General features: G+C 46.4%; 1 protein-coding gene across 1 annotated transcript in view; it reads right to left on the reverse strand.

The window, feature by feature from the left end:
* Nucleotides 1–17389, reverse strand: part of LOC144687609 (solute carrier family 2, facilitated glucose transporter member 11-like) — a 76428-nt gene that overhangs the window by 20651 nt on the left and 38388 nt on the right. Inside the window, exons 8-9 of the mRNA XM_078553956.1 lie at nucleotides 17118–17228; nucleotides 3858–3959 (exon numbers count right to left, since the gene is read on the reverse strand). Coding sequence (XP_078410082.1) covers nucleotides 3858–3959; nucleotides 17118–17228 — 213 coding nt within the window. The remainder of the gene's footprint in view (nucleotides 1–3857; nucleotides 3960–17117; nucleotides 17229–17389) is intronic.

Genomic DNA, 17389 nt, shown 5'->3' on the forward strand with positions numbered 1-17389 from the left:
CATCATGGGGGAGATGATGATGCAGTGGTAACATTACTGGGCTAGTAGTCCAGAAGCCCAGGCTAATGCTCTGGGGGCATGGGTTCAAATCCCACCACGGCAGCTGGTAGAATTGAAATTTAGTTAATAAATCTGGAATTGAAAGCTAGTCTCAGTAGTGGTGACCATAAAACTGTCCATATGGTGACCATAAAACCCATCTGGTTCACCAATGTCCCTTTACGGATGGAAATCTGCTGTGCTTACCTGATATGGCCTACATGTGACTCCAGACCCACATTGCTTTCTGAAATGTTCAGTTCAGGGCAATTAGGGCTGACAATAAATGCTGTCCTTCCCAGTGATGCCCACATGCTATGAAATTTTTTAAAAATTGCCCTCACTAACTCTCTCTGTTACCTCATCAAAAAACTCAATCAAATCAATGCTAGTTTTGTTTAATTAATTCACATTTGTCTAATGTTAATTTTATCCCAGAATTCATTTCTAAATGTTTCCCCATCATGAGGTAAAAACTGACTGGCCTGTAACTGGGATTATCTTGACAGCCCCCTTTTGAACAAGGGTGTAAAACTTACAATTCTCTCCTGTATCTAAGGAGGATTGTGGGCAGAATTAGTGGGCAGAAAAAAGGACATTTTACCCGCCGGCTACAATGGCGGCTTCTCACGCTGTATCGTCCCATTCACGCTTCATTAATCATGCATTCCCGGGAAACACACCGATGGTGGGTGGGGTCTAATTCGCCTGCCATGCTATCACCTCGCTGCTTCATCACGCCAGGCACCACATTTAAAGTGCAGCCGCATGCACGCCTCTCAGTGCTTCCAGCCCAGGACTGCTGCACAGAAGGCATGGCCCTGAAAGGCAAGAAGACTGCAACCTCCCCCCTCCCGGTTTAGTGACTTGTCCCTTGAGCAGCTTTTGGACACCATGGAGGCCCGCTGTGATGTCCTCTACCCCTCTCTGGCTACAGAGCAGCAACATTATCATCCGGCTTGGTAGGCGATGGCAGTGGTGGTCAGTGCCAATGCTGCACAGAAGAGGTTGGTCATCCAATACAGAAAGAGGATGAATGATCTCATCTGTGCCACTAGGGTAAGGCAACCATCTCATCACTCTAAACTCACACACTCAAGCCCATCACACATACACTGGCATCTCACTCACTGCCAACTCAAGGGACGTCACCACTCACTCTCTCACACACACCCTCACAACACCATCTGGCCTAATCTCCTCTGGAGATTGCCTCCTCAGCCCTCACTATCTTGGGGCCACTTGCACAGATCAAAATGTGCCCCCACACACACCCTGGGATACCCATCTTCCTCATTACAGCCCTCACCCTGCAGCCTGTTCCCTTGCCTGAGGCCATTTTGCCCCCTTCCCCAAGCCATCCCTAGCCCTGTAGCCGTGCAAAAGCCACCCCCGCTTTACAGCTGGCATGGTAGGTAGAGACCTGTCTGTGACCTCCCAGAAAGTGATGTGGTGCTGCCTGTGAAGCCTGGCGCTGGTGACTGTGAGTGCTGCCTGAAGCAAGATAGGCAAACAAACCTCAAAGTCCCAAGTGAAGTGCAGCTCCTCAAGTGCACTTTGCTTATGTACAGTTGTGAAACACGTCAGCATGCAATCCTGCCGGCGTGCTCGGATGATCCAACGTGGGGGTGTGATTTCGGAGAGCTGGGCTTATAATGATATGCAGATGTATTACAATAAGGTTCCCAACGTCCGACAGCGGGAAACGCGGCCGCCATTGATGGGCACAGCGGACGATTGCAAAACTGGTTGTGAAACCGATTTTTGGCCTTCTCGCCATATTATCCAGTCACACCACTAAACACACCCGACACCAGCGGGCATGGAAAATTCTGCCCAGTGTTTCCACAATTTCCATCCTTACTTCCCTTAGTATCCTTGGATGTATCTCATCTGGCCCTGGTGAGACAGCCTTTCTCATCCCTCCTCTTCATTTTTTAGCCCATCCAGTATCACAACTACTACCTCTTTCAGTATGACTTTGATAGCATATCTTTCCTTGGTAAAGCCAGATGCGACACACTCGTTTAATACCTCAGCTATGCTCTCAGGCTACATTTATAAATCCACTTTTTGGTCCCCAATCAGCTGCACCCTCTCATTTTGTTACCCATTTACTTTTAGAGCCTATTGAAGACTTTTGTATTTCCTTTTTTGTTAGCTGCCAGTCGCTTCTCAGACTCTCTGGGTGGAATTTTCCCAAAACGAAACTGTGGTGGCGGGTGTTCTCGGAAGCGCCCAGCCTTGCGCCCGATTCTGCACTTGGAGCCTCATTAATTATGCAGAGGTGCAAATGAGTCTGAATGACCTGGCCAGTCGGGAGCTGATTCATCCGCCCACCGTCAGCTGGCGGGTTCGATGGTCCGGGAACCATTTTTAAACGTCAGTCAACACACAATCTCACTTTCCCCTGCCCACCAGAGATGTCTGGCAGCCAGAAGAAGGCCGAGATCCTGAAGATAAAGGCAGCACCAGGCCTTGATCAGAGGAGTGCAGGCACACGGGTAAGTGCTCTATCCAAGGGATGGCTGCAGGAAGCACAGCAGCATCACCTCTCTGGCCTGGGAGACTGTTGCGGAGCAGGTCAGCATGGCTGGCACCCGGACCCGAAGTGCCACCCAGTGCAGGAAGAGAATAAACGATCTCATCCGCTCCACCAGGGTAAGTCATCCTTCAACAACCTCCAATATCAAACTGTCATCATGGCATCATGCACTCAAATGGCTACTCTCTTCAGAGGTCTCACACAACCATTAGAGGGGGACACATATCAACACTCGTTCTCTCGCCAAGATGTTCACATCACCACCATCCCATCTATCATGTTCCTAGCCTTTGACCTGCTTTTGTAGCCACAGTATTTATATGGCTAGTCCAGTTCAGTTTCTGGTCAATGGTAACCCCCAGGATGTTGTTAGTGGGGGATTCAGTGATAGAAATGCCATTGAACGTCATGGTTGATTTCTCTCTTGTTGGAGATGGTCATTGCCTGACATTTTTGTGGATTGAAATCCCTTGGCTGTTCTGGTTGACACCAACTATAACACTGGCAGGTATCCACCAGAATACCTGTAAGCTCCACCAGAACTGGATACACTGGGATCTGGTCTTTCACAGAGGCTTCAGCAGTTCCTCAGTCTGCTCCTTATGAGGAGGTGTAGGGAGACCAGGGTGATGGGATTCCTATGGCTGGGATTTCTCAAAGCCTTGGCCAGAGGTATGCCACATCATGGGTCATCAACCAGTATATCCAAAAGGAAGAGATGCGCTGGCATCATGGATTGGGGAAGTGGGATTCAGATTAGGGGTTTGGGATCAGGAGGAGGCCTAAACCCCACATAAAGGGATCATTGTTGCAAGAGGGCTGGTGGGTAAACAGTGAAAAACTTCCATACCCAAACCTGGCATAGACAGCTATGCCCTATTTTGTGACCTCCCGTGGTAGGAGTATCAGAGATACAGCTGTAATGATGCAAGGGCCCACCATGCTATTTGGGTGCCATTCAGATCACCCAAACATTCTGGAGGACATTAGAAGGTACAACCCCAGTGTAAGTGTGTGTATCGTAGTCCGTTGAAAATTGGCCCCACAAATGTAGCAGGGAATTAGAATAATGCTCTGCCACCCCATACTCTCAAAAATATCACTCCATTGGAAGTCCCAACATGAATGTTACTTCCATAATTTTGAAAAGTTTACAATTACCCATCCTACACAAACACACCAGAAATGGGCGTTCCTGGAAGCAGGAATCTTATCCTGAAAATGCACTAATTCCAACCTTTCTTTTAAAAGTAAGAAAGAGACTGTGACTCACCTGGAGAGTCAGTGAGATGGTGAACAATATTCCACAACCAACCATCAAACTGTAACCTCCCATAAGCAGCACTCTGCGCCCAATTCGGTCAATAAACAGGTTCTGATGAAGAAAAATCACTGTTAGAACATATTGCTTACTCACACCTTCGACACCTTGTCCCAGTGAAGGCAATAAACCCTCCCAGGTCTAGTAAGGTACACTGCAAATCTGTCAAAACTCCTACACTGTCCAGACATTAGCAAAGCATATAACCTGGCATAAACCCATTCTCATGATGGAGCTGATTCTGAAGCTTTGTGTGATTTACAATTTTATTTGTTCTTCAGCTTGTCCAGTCGGGGCCAAGTTACAGTCTGCCCATTTATCATCTGGTTTAGTGTAGTCTAGTTCATCAGCAGGAACCAGCATGGATTAGTAAAGGGTACATCACGCCTGATGCACCTGATTGAATTTTTTGAAGAGGTAATAGGGTAGTGGATAGGGAAAGTCACTGATGGTTATTTAATTAGACTTCCAGAAGGCATTGAATAAATATACTGTGAGCTAAAGTTGGTGTTCATGAAATTGAGGAAAATTATTGATCAGATTAGGAAATTGGTTGAGCAGCAGGAGACAGAGAGTAGGGATAATAAGTCCTCTGATTGGCAAGATGTAACTAGTGGTGTCCCACAACAACCTGTGTTGGATCTTCGACTCTTTACTGTATTTATTAATGACTTAGATGATGGAATAGAAAGCCACATGTCCAATTTGGCAATGACACAAAGATAGGTAACATTGTAAGCAGCATAGCCGGAGCATACCATTACAATGAGATATTTAAATGAACTAAACTGTGACAAATAGATTTCAATGGAAGCAAATGTGAGGTTATCCACTTTCAACCTGAAATGGATAGAACAGCGTACCTACTATATGATGAAAAGCTTGAAACAGGGGAAGTCCAAAGAGACTTGGGTGTCCAAGCAATGGCGCAGTGGTATTGTCGCTGGACTACTCCAGAGACCCGGAGTAATGCTCTGGGGACCCGGGTCCAAATCCTGCCACAGCAGATGGTGGAATTTGAAGTCTAATGATGACCATGAAATCATTGTTGACTGTTGTAAAAACCCATCTGGTTCACTAATGTACTTTAGGGAAGGAAATCTGCCGTCCTTACCTGGTCTGGCCTACACGTGACTCCAGACCCACGGCAATGTGGTTGACTCTTAAATGCCCTCTGAAATGGCCTAGCAAGACACTCAGTTGTGTCAAACTGCTAGAAAGTCTTAAAAAAAAAGGAATGAAACCGGACAGACCACCCAGCATCGACCTAGGCATCGGAAACGACAACAGCAAACTCAGCCTGTCGAATCTGCAAAGTCCTCCTTACTAACATCTGGGGGCTAGTGCCAAAATTGAGAGAGATGTCTCACAAACTAGTCAAGCAACAGCCTGACATAGTCATCCTCTTGAATCAATGACCCAGACACCACCATCACCATCCCTGTCGGTGGGACAGGACATACCCAGCAGAGGTGGCAGCATCATGGTATACAGTTGGGAGGAAGTTGCCCTGGGAATCCTCAAAATCGACTCCAATCCTATGAAGTCTCATGGCATCAGGTCAAACATGGGCAAGGAAACCTCCTGCTGATTACCATGTACCACCCTCCCTCAGCTGATCAGTCAGTGCTCCTCCATGTTGAACGTCACTTGGAGGAAGCACTGAGGGTGGCAAGGGCACAGATTGTACTCTGGGTGGAGGACTTCAATGTCCATCACCAAGAGTGGCAAGATAGCACCACTACTGACCGAGCTGGCTGAGTCCTAAATGACATAGCTGCTGGAATGGGTCTGCGGCAGGTGGTGAGGGAACCAACAAGAGGGAACAACATACTTGACCTCATCCTCACCAACCTGCCTGCCACAGATGCATCTGTCCATGACAGTATCGGTAGGAGTGACCACCGCACAGTCGTTGTGGAGACGAAATCCCGCCTTCGCACTGAGGATATGCTCCATCGCGTTGTGTGGCACTACCACCGTGCTATATGGGATAGATTTTGAACAGATCTAGCAACTCAAGAATGGGCACCCATGAGGCGCTGTGGGCCATCAGCAGCATTGTGCTCGAACAGAATCTGTAACCTCATGGTCCTGCATATCCCCCACTATACCATTACCATCAAGCCAGGGGATCAACCTTGGCTCAATGAAGAGTACAGGAGGGCATGCCAGGAGCAGCACCAGGCATACCTAAAAATGAGGTGTCAACCTGGTGAAGCTATAACACAGGACTACTTGCGTACAAACCAGCAAAAGCAGCAAGGGATAGACAGAGCTAAGCGATCCCACAATGGATCAGTCTAAGCTGTGCAGTCCTGCCACATCCAGTTGTGAATGGTGGTGGACAATTAAACAACTCACTGGAGGAGGAGGCTCCACAAATATCCCAGCCCAGCACATCAGTGCAAAAGATAAGGCTGAAGCATTTGCTACAATCATCAGGCAGAAGTGCCGAGTGGATGATCCATCTCAGCCTCCTCTGGAGGCTCCCAGCATCACAGATGCCAGTCTTCAGCCAATTCAATTCACTCCACGTGATATCAAGAAATGGCTGAAAGCACTGGATAGTGCAAAGGCTATGGGGCCTGATAATATTCCGGCAATAGTACTGAATATTTGTGCTCCAGAACTTGCCACACCCCTACCCAAGCTGTTCCAGTACAGCTACAACACTGGCATCTACCCGACTATATGGAAAATTGCCCAGATATGTCCTGTATGCAAAAAGCAGGACAAATCCAATCCAGCCAATTACCGCCCCGTCAGTCAACTCTCAATCATCAGTAAAGTGATGGAAGGGGTCATCAACAATGCTATCAAGTGGCACTTGCTTAGCAATAACCTGCTCACTGATGCCCAGTTTGGGTTCTGCCAGAGCCACTCAGCTCCTGACCTCATTACAGCCTTGGTTCAAACATGGACAAAAGAGCTGAACTCCCAAGGTGAGGTGAGAGTGACTTCCCTTACCATCAAGGCCGCATTTGAGCGAGTGTGGCATCAAGAAGCCCTAGCAAAACTGGAGTCAATTGGACTCAAGGGGAAAACGCTACACTGGCTGGAGTCATACCTAGCACAAAGGAAGATCGTTGTGGTTGCTGGAGGTCAGTCATCTTAGCTCCAGGACATCACTGCAGGAGTTCTTCAGTGTAGTGTCTTCAGCCAAACTATCTTCAGCTGCTTCACCAATGACCTTCCTTCCATCATAAGGTCAGAAGTGGGAATGCTCGCCAATGATTGAACAATGTGCAGCACCATTCGCAACTCCATAGATACTGAAGCAGTCCATATCCAAATGCAGCAAGATCTGGACAATATCCAGGCTTGAGCTAACAAGTGACAAGTAACATTCGCGCCACACGAGCGCCAGGCAATGACCACCTCCAACAGGAGATAATCTAACCATCGCCCCTTGACGTTCAATGGCATTACCATCACTGAATTCCCCCACTATCAGCATCCTGGGGATTACCATTGACCAGCCATATAAATACTGTGGATACAAGAGCAGGTCAAAGGCTAGGAATCCTGTGACGAGTAATTCACCTCCTGACTCCCCAAAGCCTGTCCACCATCTACAAGGCACAAGTCAGGAGTGTGATGGAATACTCCCCAGTTGCCTGGATGAATGCAGCTCCCACAACACTCAAGAAGCTTGACACCGCCCAGGACAAAGCAGCCGCTTGATTGGCACCCCATCCATAAACATTCACTCCCTCCTCCACTAAAGCACAGTAGCTGTAGTGTGTACCATCTACAAGTTACGCTGCAGGAACTCATCAAGGCTCCTTAGACAGCATCTTCCAAACCCACAACCACTGCCATCTAGGAGGTCAAGGGCAACAGATGGGAACACCACCAGCTAGAAGTTCCCTCCAAGACACTCACCATCCTGACTTGGAAATATATCACCATTCCTTCACTGTCACTGGGTCAAAATCCTGGAACTCCCTAACAGCACTGTGGGTGAACCTACACCACATGGACTGCAGCGGTTCAAGAAGGCAGCTCACCACCACCTTCTCAAGGGTAACTAGAGATGGGCAATAAATGCTGGCCCAGCCAACGAAGCCCACATCCCATGAATGAATAAAAAATGTTGCATTAGTCATTAAAATGTCTTGAACAGGTATAGAGATAATCAAAAGGGCCAATGGAAGGCCTTTATTATACGGAAATATATCCTATATTGATGGCTTCTATTTATGCTCTTCCCTCTAAGAGGAAACATTCTGTATCCATTCTATCAAATCTTTCATAATTTTAAGTACCTCCTATTAGGTCACCACCCCTCCCCAGCCTTTTTTCGAGAGAAAAGAGACCCACCCTGTCAATTTGGGGGAGGCGGTGGCATAGTGGCATACTGGACTAGTAATCCAGAGACCATGCTAATGCTCCATGGGGGGTGGGGGGTGGGGCACGGATTCAAACCTCATAGCTGGTGGAATTTAAATTCAATTAATAAATCTGGAATTAAAATGCTAGTCTCAGTAATAGTAACCATGAAGCCATTGTTGATGTCATAAAAACCCATCTGGTTCACTAATGCCCTTTAGGGAAGGAAGTCTTCCCTCCTTACTTGGTTTAGGCTACATGTGACGACAGACACACAGCAATGTGGTTGACTCTTAAATGCCCTCTGAAATGGCCTAGCAAGCCACTCAGTTGTATAAAACAGCTACGGTCTTTAAAAAAAGGAGTAAAACTGGACAATCTCTAGCATCAACCTCAGCACCAGAGACAATAATGGCAAACCCAGCCCTGTCGATCCTGCAAAGTCTTCCTTAATAACATCTAGGGACTTGTGCCAAAATTGGGAGACCGGTCCCACAGACTAGTCAAGCTAGAGCCTAACATGTTCATACTCACGGAATAATGTCCCAGACACCAGCAACATCATCCCTGGGTATGTCCTGTCCCACTGGCAAGACAGATCCACCAGAGGTTACAGCACAGTGGTATACAGCCAGAAGGGAGTTGCCCTGGAAATCTTCAACATTGACTCCGGACCCCATGAAGTTTCATGGCATCAGGTCAAACATGGTCAAGGAAACCTCCTGCTGATTATCACCTACCGCCCTCCCTCAGCTGATGAATCAGTGCTCCTCCATGTTGAACACCAGTTGGAAGAAGCACTGAGGATGGCAAGGGCACAGAATGTATATTGGTTGGGGGACGTCAATGGCCATCACCAAGATTGGTTCTGTGGCACCACTACTGACCGAGCTGGCCCAGTCCTAAAGGACACAGCTGCTAGACTAGGCCTACAGGAGCTGGTGAGGGAACCAGCAAGAGGGAAAAACTTACTCCATTTAATTTTTTACTTGTTCATGGGGTATGGGTTTCACTGACAAGGCCAACATTTGTTGCCCATCTTTAATTGCCCCTGAACTGAGCAGCTTGCTAGGCTAATTCAGATGAGTTGGGCATCAAGCACATTGCTGTGGGTCTGGACTCATATGTAGGCCAGGTAAGAATGGCAGATTTCCTTCATTATAGGACATTAATGAATCAGATGGGTTTTTACAACAATTGATAATAGTTTCATGGTCACCATTCCTGAGTCTAGCTTTCAATTTCAGATTTAGTTAAATTCCACCAACTGCCATCATGGTGGGATTTGAACCCATGCCCCCAGGGATTACTAGTCCAGTTACATTACCACTACGCCACCATCTCCCCTTACCTTAACCTCGTCCTCGTCCTCACCAATCTACCTGTCACAGATGTATCTGTCCATGACAGTATTGCCAGGAATGACAGCCGCATAGTCCTTGTGGAGACAAAGTCCCACCTTCACATAATGCACATATTCACATTGAGGATACCATCCAATGTGTTGTGTGGCACAACTACCATACTAAATGGGATAGATTTCTAACATCTAGCAACCCAACACTGGGCATCCATGAGGTGCTGTGGACCATCAGCAGCAGCGGAATTGTACTCAACCACAATCTGTAACCTCATGGCCCAGCATATCCCCCACTCTATCATTACCACCAAACCAGGGGAATCAACCCAGGTTCAATGAAGAGTGCAGGAGGGCATTCCAGGAGCAGCACATGGCATACCTAAAAAGAAAAAAGTTGTCAACCTGGTAAAGCTGCAACACAGGACTATTTGCATGCCAAACAATGAAAGCAGCATGCAACAGACAGAGCTAAGCAATCACACAAGCAATGGACCAGATATAAGCTCTGTCATCCTGCCACACCAGTTGTGATTGATGGTAGATAATTAAACAGCTAACTGGAGGAGGAGGCTCCACAAATATCCCATCCTCAATGATGGGGTAGCCCAGCACATCAGTGCAAAAAGATAAGGCTGAAGCATTTGCAACCATATTCAGCCAGAAGTGCCGAGTGGATGATCCATCTTGGCCTCCCCCAGCTTCACAGGTGCCAGTCTTCAGCCAATTCGATTCACTCCACGTCATATCAAGAAATGGCTGAAGGCACTGGATACTGCAAAGGCTATAGTCTCTGACAGTATCCCAGCGATGGTACTAAAGACTTGTGCTCCAGAACTAGCCATGCCCCTAGTCAAACTGTTCAAGTACAGCTACAACACTAGCATCTACCTGGCAATATGGAAAATTGCCCAGGTTGGTCCTGTACACAAAAAGCAGCATAAATCCAACCCAGCCAATTCCACCCCATCAATCTACTCTCAATCATCAACAAAGTGATGGCAGTGGTTTTCGACAGTGCTATGAAACAACACTTACTCAGCAATAACCTGCTCACTGATGCTTTATTTGGGCTCTGCCAGGACCACTCAGCTCCTGACCTCGTAACAGCCTTGGTCCAAACAGGGACAAAAGAGCTAAACTCAAGAGGTAAGGTGAGAATGACTGCCCTTAACATCTAAACAGCATTTGACCAAGTATGGCATCAAGGAGCCCTAGCAAAGCTGAAGTTGGCTGGAATCATGGAGAAAACTTTCCACTGGTTGGGAGTCATATCTAGCACAAAGGAAAATGATTGACCTCCAATAACCACAACCATCTCAGTCCCAGGACATCACTGCAGGAGTTCCTCAGGGTAGTGTCCTGGGTTCAACCAGCTTCGGCTGCTTCAGCAACGACGTTCCCTCCACCATAAAGTCAGAAGTGGAGATGTTCACTGATGATTGCAGTGTTCAGCACAATTCACAACTCCTCAGATATTGAAGCAGTCTGTGTCCATATACAGCAGGATCTGGACAATATGCAGACTTGGGCTTATAAGTGGCAAGTAACATTCAAGCCCCACAAGTGCCAGGCAATGACCATCTTCAACAAGAGAGAACCTAACCATCTCCCCTTGACATTCAATGGCATTACCATTACTGAAACCCTACTCTCAATATCCTGGGAGTTATCATTGACTGGAAACAGAATTGGACCAGCCATATAAATGCTGTGGCTATAAAAGCAGGTCAGAGTCTGGGAATTCTGCAGCGAGTAATTCACCAATCCCCAAAGCCTGTCCACCATCTAAAAGGAAGTCAGGAGTGTGATGGAATACTCTTCACTTGCCTGAATGAGTGCAGCTCCCACAACACTCAAGAAGCTCAACACCATCCAGAACAAAGCAGCCCACTTGATTGGCACCCCATCCACCATCTTAAACATTCACCCCATCCCCCACCATGCACAGTTGCAGCACTGTGTACCATCAACAAGATGCACTGTAGCAACTCACCAAGGCTCCTTTGGGAACACCTTCCAAACCCATGATCTCTGTCACCTAGAAGGGCAAGGGCAGTAGATGCATGGGAACAGCACCTCTTGAGAGTTCCCCTCCAAGCCACTCATCATGCTGACTTAGAAATATATCGCCATTCCTTCACTATCACTGGGTCAAAACCCTGGAACTCCCTCCCCAACAGCACTCTGGGTGTACCTACACCACATGGACTGCAGCAGTTCAAGAAAGCAGCTCACCACCAACCTTCTCAAAGGCAACAAATGCTGACCTAGCCAGTAACCCCCACATCACATGAATGAATAACTGAATGAATGGCTGGTCTCTAATTCCCCGGACATCTGTCTTCCTTCTTAAATGTAGAATTACATTAGCTATCTACCAGTCCTCTGGCACTACACCTTTTTCTAATGAATTGTTAAATATGTGTAGTAATGCCTCTGCCAACTCTTCCCGCGACCCTTTTAACATACTGTACGTAGATGCAATCCATCTGAATGAGGGGCTTTATCCTCTTTGAATTTATTTAGTTTATCCAATACACCCCTTTGTTCATTTCAAATGCACTTATCTCATCGTACAGATTTACAGAGGAATAGAATACAAGTGCATAGAAATTATCCTTCAGCTTTAGATTTATAAGAAAGATATCTGAACTCCAAGGATAAAATTAAAAGGAGAGATTGCACAAACTAGAGTTGCATTCCTTGGAATTTAGAAGGTTATAGGATGATTTGATGAAACTTTAAGATATTAAGGAAACAGGCCTGAATTTCACACTTGGTGTCCGCGCAAAGTTGGCGGGTCCGGAAATGGGTGCAGAATCCGCCCCCGAGCGAGATCGCGTTTTGAATGCGATTTCACACTGAGTGGCCAATTGAGGCCCGCCCAGCGTGAAACGTGTCTTTTCCCTGGTCGAAGGGCCAGGCAGGGCTGGGAGTCAGGTCCAATGGCGACCTAGTGGGGGATTCAAAAGCAGAGAGGCAGCTCCCTGGCTGCCAGAGGACACAGAGGAAGCTGTCGAGTTCAAGGAAGAAAAATTTGTGTGGAACAGCAATGGCATCTAACACAATACCCTGGACAGTAGAATTAAAAGTGGCTTTTCCCAGCTTCAGTCTCTGTAGACAGCAGACTTAATGCACAAATACTGGAGCCTTTTCACACTTCTGGTAGATCTTACAACGCCTTCCTCTCTAACACATAGCCTCTTCTTCTTTATACATGTTTCTTCCTTTTAATGCAAATTCCATTGTTCCCATATGTCTTTGGAACTTTACCTTTCTCATCATATAAATCTTTTCATGATGCTAATATTGACAGTAATGTTTGGGAAAAATAAGCACACTGATAGGCCTAGCTTCTCTGGCTAGGTGTAACATCCCACCATCTCTTTGAAATTCAAACTACCCTGATTTATCTAAAAATGCAAATTCTCCTCACCTCACTATCTAAAACTTCAGCCATGCTTATGTATTTAGCATTTCAAACCTAGCTTCTTTTGATGAGTCAAAGCCTCCAAACCAGCTGTCTCCAATTCAATTAAATCCCCCCACACACACACACACATAAACTATCCAAAACCCACTATTAACCTACTTTTACAATAAATCACAATAATATTATGAAAATTATTATACTTTTGTGACATTGGTCAGCAGGGAGGCCCAGAACAACCTCCTGTTAGCTGACGAGCTTCAAGCGGTCTCTGGAGGTTCCTCTCAGGGTGCTCTGGATGACAGCAGCAGCTCCTCCGCCCCTCTGCCAATGACTGTAGCCATCTGATGAGGCCGCGACGACTGAGAAATGACCAGCCATGGCACTGGACACACCCTCACAGGCAGTAACCATGCAGACTCTACCAGCCAGAGGACGACTGCCAAAGTCAGCATGCTGCCTCCAATGCCGCTGCCAGCAAGTGGGAGGGGACCAAGATGCAGTACTCACAAACGTTCATTTAAATCACCATGAACACAAAAGGGACTTTTCATGGGTGATCCTCCGTTCTGCCATTATTTGTTAAGTTGTAAGTTGTTTACTGGAATGACTGTTAACACCTTATCATGCTAAGTTCATTGCCTGTAAGTGCCATGAGCATATAAAGTTTGCTTTTGTGTTAATGGCCTGAGTATACTTGACTTGTTTTCTAGGTGCAGGGCATGCCAGTGTCTTATGCTGGACATGAGGGGCTCTAAACTTTATTGCACAGGTACTGAGTGGACTTTGGGTGCAATGGAATGGGTCATTGCAAACACCTGGTAAGGAGATGGCGCCCCTGGCATGAGGTGGAAGCAGTGTCATGGCAGCCTAGCTGAAGGAGCATTGAATCAAGGCCTCCCTGGTGTCCCTGCCTCCCTGAAGGTTCCAGAGGTCTGCCTCCACGTCCTCACCGTGTTCTTCCCCAGGTTCCTCTTCAGATCCATCATTGGAGTCATCATCTGTGGCTTGTGGAGCTGCCCTGAAATCCTCATCCTACACTGGGTCCCCCCTTTCCAGAGCCAGATTGTGGAGAGTGCAGCATGCAACGACTATAAGAGACACACCCTCTGGAGGACATAGCAATGCTCCCCCTGAACGATCCAGGTATCTGAATCTCATCTTCAACAGACTAAAGGTCTTCTCTATCACCGCCTTTGTGGAGGCACAGCTCCTATTATACCTCTGCTCTGCTTCTGTCCTTGGGTGCTGGACAGGCAACATAAGCCACCTGTTCAATGGATAGCCCTTGTCACCCAGCAGCCAGGCGGGATGAACAGTCTTGGCACCTGTGAGTGTCGGAGGATTATGTATCATGGGAGCAGCCAGGTTACCTTGCACAGACTTGCAGAATCTGCATCTTGTGGTAACAAACTATCTGCACGTACATGGAGTGGAAGCACTTCCTGTTCACGAAGGGACCCGGCTCACCTGCTGGTGCCTTCATGGCCACATCAGTGCAGTCGATGACACCCTGGATGCCAGGGAACTCGGCAATGACAGCGAAGCCTCTGGCTCGCTCAGCCTGGCTGACCTCGTCTGTCCGAGAAATGAATAAATGTCGTGACCAGCCTGAACAGAACGTCAGTCACCAGCTTGACGCAACTGTGGACAGCTGATTGGGAGACTCCACGCAGATCCCCCACCGACCCCTGGAAAGAGCCGGAAGCATAGAAGTTGAAAGCAGTTGGAGGTGATCTCCAGCCCAACATCTGACAAATGGAGGTCACAGTCTCCCTGGGGAGGTGAAGCCTCCTTTGGCACTGCATCCCTGACATGTTGAGGTAGCTGCATCACTGCCTGTTCACTCAGGCAGCAGGATAGTGGCGTCTTCTGTGACCCCTTCCGCCTTGGACTTTCTGCTGGCCCTGCGTCCCCTGTGCCTGCACCTCTCCTCCCACAGGTCATTTGGACGCTGCCTACGGACACTCTGCCTCCTCCCTTCTGCCCCTCTCTTCCTCCTCTAAGGAGGTTCCACCAGTGGAGTAGACAATTCCCATGACCAGAGAAACAGAAAGCTGTCAGGTGACTTGAAGGATCCACAATATATAAATCCTCCAGGGGCCTTGGAGACACCAATGAGCCCTGAAATGAAGGCTAGCAATGCAAAGACTGAAGCTAAAAATGGAGCTAAAGCTGTCAAGTTTCACGAAGCAACCAGCAGCAAACTATCTCCTAAACTCCTCACTACTCACACTGGCAATGCTCCGGACCCATTTTATCCCACCCTTGGATGACAATTTGATAAAAACGTGCGACGAGTGCGAAATCGCACGGGCAGTGTAAAACCTCGGTCAACAGGCTTTTTAATAGCCTTAACAGGCCCTTTAATTGTTGGTAGGCATGGCTCTGACTTCCGCATGCGCCCACCAACTTCAATATTGCATGCGTGCGCAATGACATCAGGACGCATGCACAACACCATTTTGCGCAATTTTACGTGTTCAGGTCGGGCACGCGCCCAGCCTCGGAACATAAAATTCAGGCCATAAGATAAATAGAACAAAACTATTTCTACAGGCAAAACATTCCAGCCCAGAATGTGCTTTATCCTATATGTACCCAGACCGTACTTTATCATCCTATATGTGCCCAGATGATGCTTTATCCTATATGTACCCAGACCATACTTTATCATCCTATATGTACCCAGATGATGCTTTATCCTATATGTAGCTAGATGGTGCTTTATCCTTGTCATGGAGCTATTAATATGTATAATATTATTGGAAAATATTTTTCTTTTAAAGAGAGGTTCAGTCTGGGGGTGTGTCTTAATTGGATTAAAGCCAGCTAGTCTGGGTGCTTTTATGTGTACTAATTTTGATATGTAAGGGAGATAGCGTGCATTTGCATTTTTTGAATAGAGCATTGAAGAAGTGGGGTGAAAACTTGACACCTATCTACTAAACCATATGTTTATATTACTAATAAAGTTGGTACTATGAAAGGGGTTTCATTGTTAAAAGGTGACTTTCAAAGAGGCTGGTGAGACAATGAGAATTTGAATTCAATCAGTGGTGGTAGGTATAACTTCAGCAGTTTTCGGGTGTGCAGAGCAGAGGCAGTGTGAGATCAAAAGGCAGCTGCAAGCCTCCAACTGGCTCCACAAAGAACCTCATTTTGAATTCATTAGGTGAAAATGCTTTGCCTGGTGTCTGCTTAAGTCTATGGGTTGCTGTTGTCTTAATGGAGATTGGTTTGGGAATTTGTTAAAAGTAATGAAAGTAGTAATTTGTAGCCATGTGCATATATATTTTAACCTGTGTAAATTAATAAAATGTTTCATTTAGTTTAATGTACAACCTCAAGAACTGGTGGTCTGATTCCTAAATTTAGAGTCGCATCTCAAACATAACACTTAAAATTATAGGTTATGACAGTTGTTTAAAGTTTCCCTCTGGGATTTTTAAATAACTCTGCTTTACCAACTGCATCGGTCATAACAATCCTGTATATACCAAGGTGTTTCCCTCCCATCTAAACTATACTACTATATACTCATAATATGAAAGTGCTGTATGTAACGAATGTTTAATAATGCTTTTAAGAAAACAGGTATTTACTTACAGCTATCAGTAAGATGCGTCTGTCTGTTTCTCACATAAGAGCCTGTCTATCCTTGTGTGCTTCCCTCCAAGGTGAAACAGCCAGCTCATGTGGTGGCCGCACTCCGCCCCTGCCTCCCAGCTTACATTTCACTTTATTTTGCGTGTCCCCTGGAAAGGCATTGCAGACTCCCAGAAGTCAGTGGATCCTAGTTTGAGAACTGCTGCATTAGCTTGTGCATTACCCTTAGATAACATATTTCAGCCGGTGCATTATCCTTTAGACTCTGAGTAGGGGAAGGAGACTGAGTAATTTGAGGCAAAATTAAATACGGTGAGACAGTCGACACTACTTTAGTCCTGCTCACCTCTGATTCATGTAGCAAAAATGGGAGTTTAGGAGTTTAAAATCAGTGACTGATAATCATCTAAACATAACAAATAAATGACAATGGAAATTGTTTCACTGTGAAACAAAACAGAATTAAAACAGTACTTACACTTGTTAACGAAGTGGTGAATTCAGAGCACCCTGTTCCAATAGTGACATACTGGATATTTTCACTGGGAATTCCAGCAGCACGGAATACATACGCTGCGTATGTATATGTCTAGTGGGAAAAAAAGGCATTCAGTTTCTGAGTCCAACAAAATACAGTGCATATGCAATTTGGAGTCTAATGACATTACACACAAGTGTGCATTAATTCAATATCTTATTCTGTAACAATATACAGGACCTGCTATTTCCTACAACGTTGTTTCTACATAT

The sequence above is a fragment of the Cetorhinus maximus genome, chromosome 12 (assembly GCF_964194155.1).
Source record: "Cetorhinus maximus chromosome 12, sCetMax3.hap1.1, whole genome shotgun sequence".
In the NCBI taxonomy this organism is placed as follows: Eukaryota; Metazoa; Chordata; class Chondrichthyes; order Lamniformes; family Cetorhinidae; genus Cetorhinus; species Cetorhinus maximus.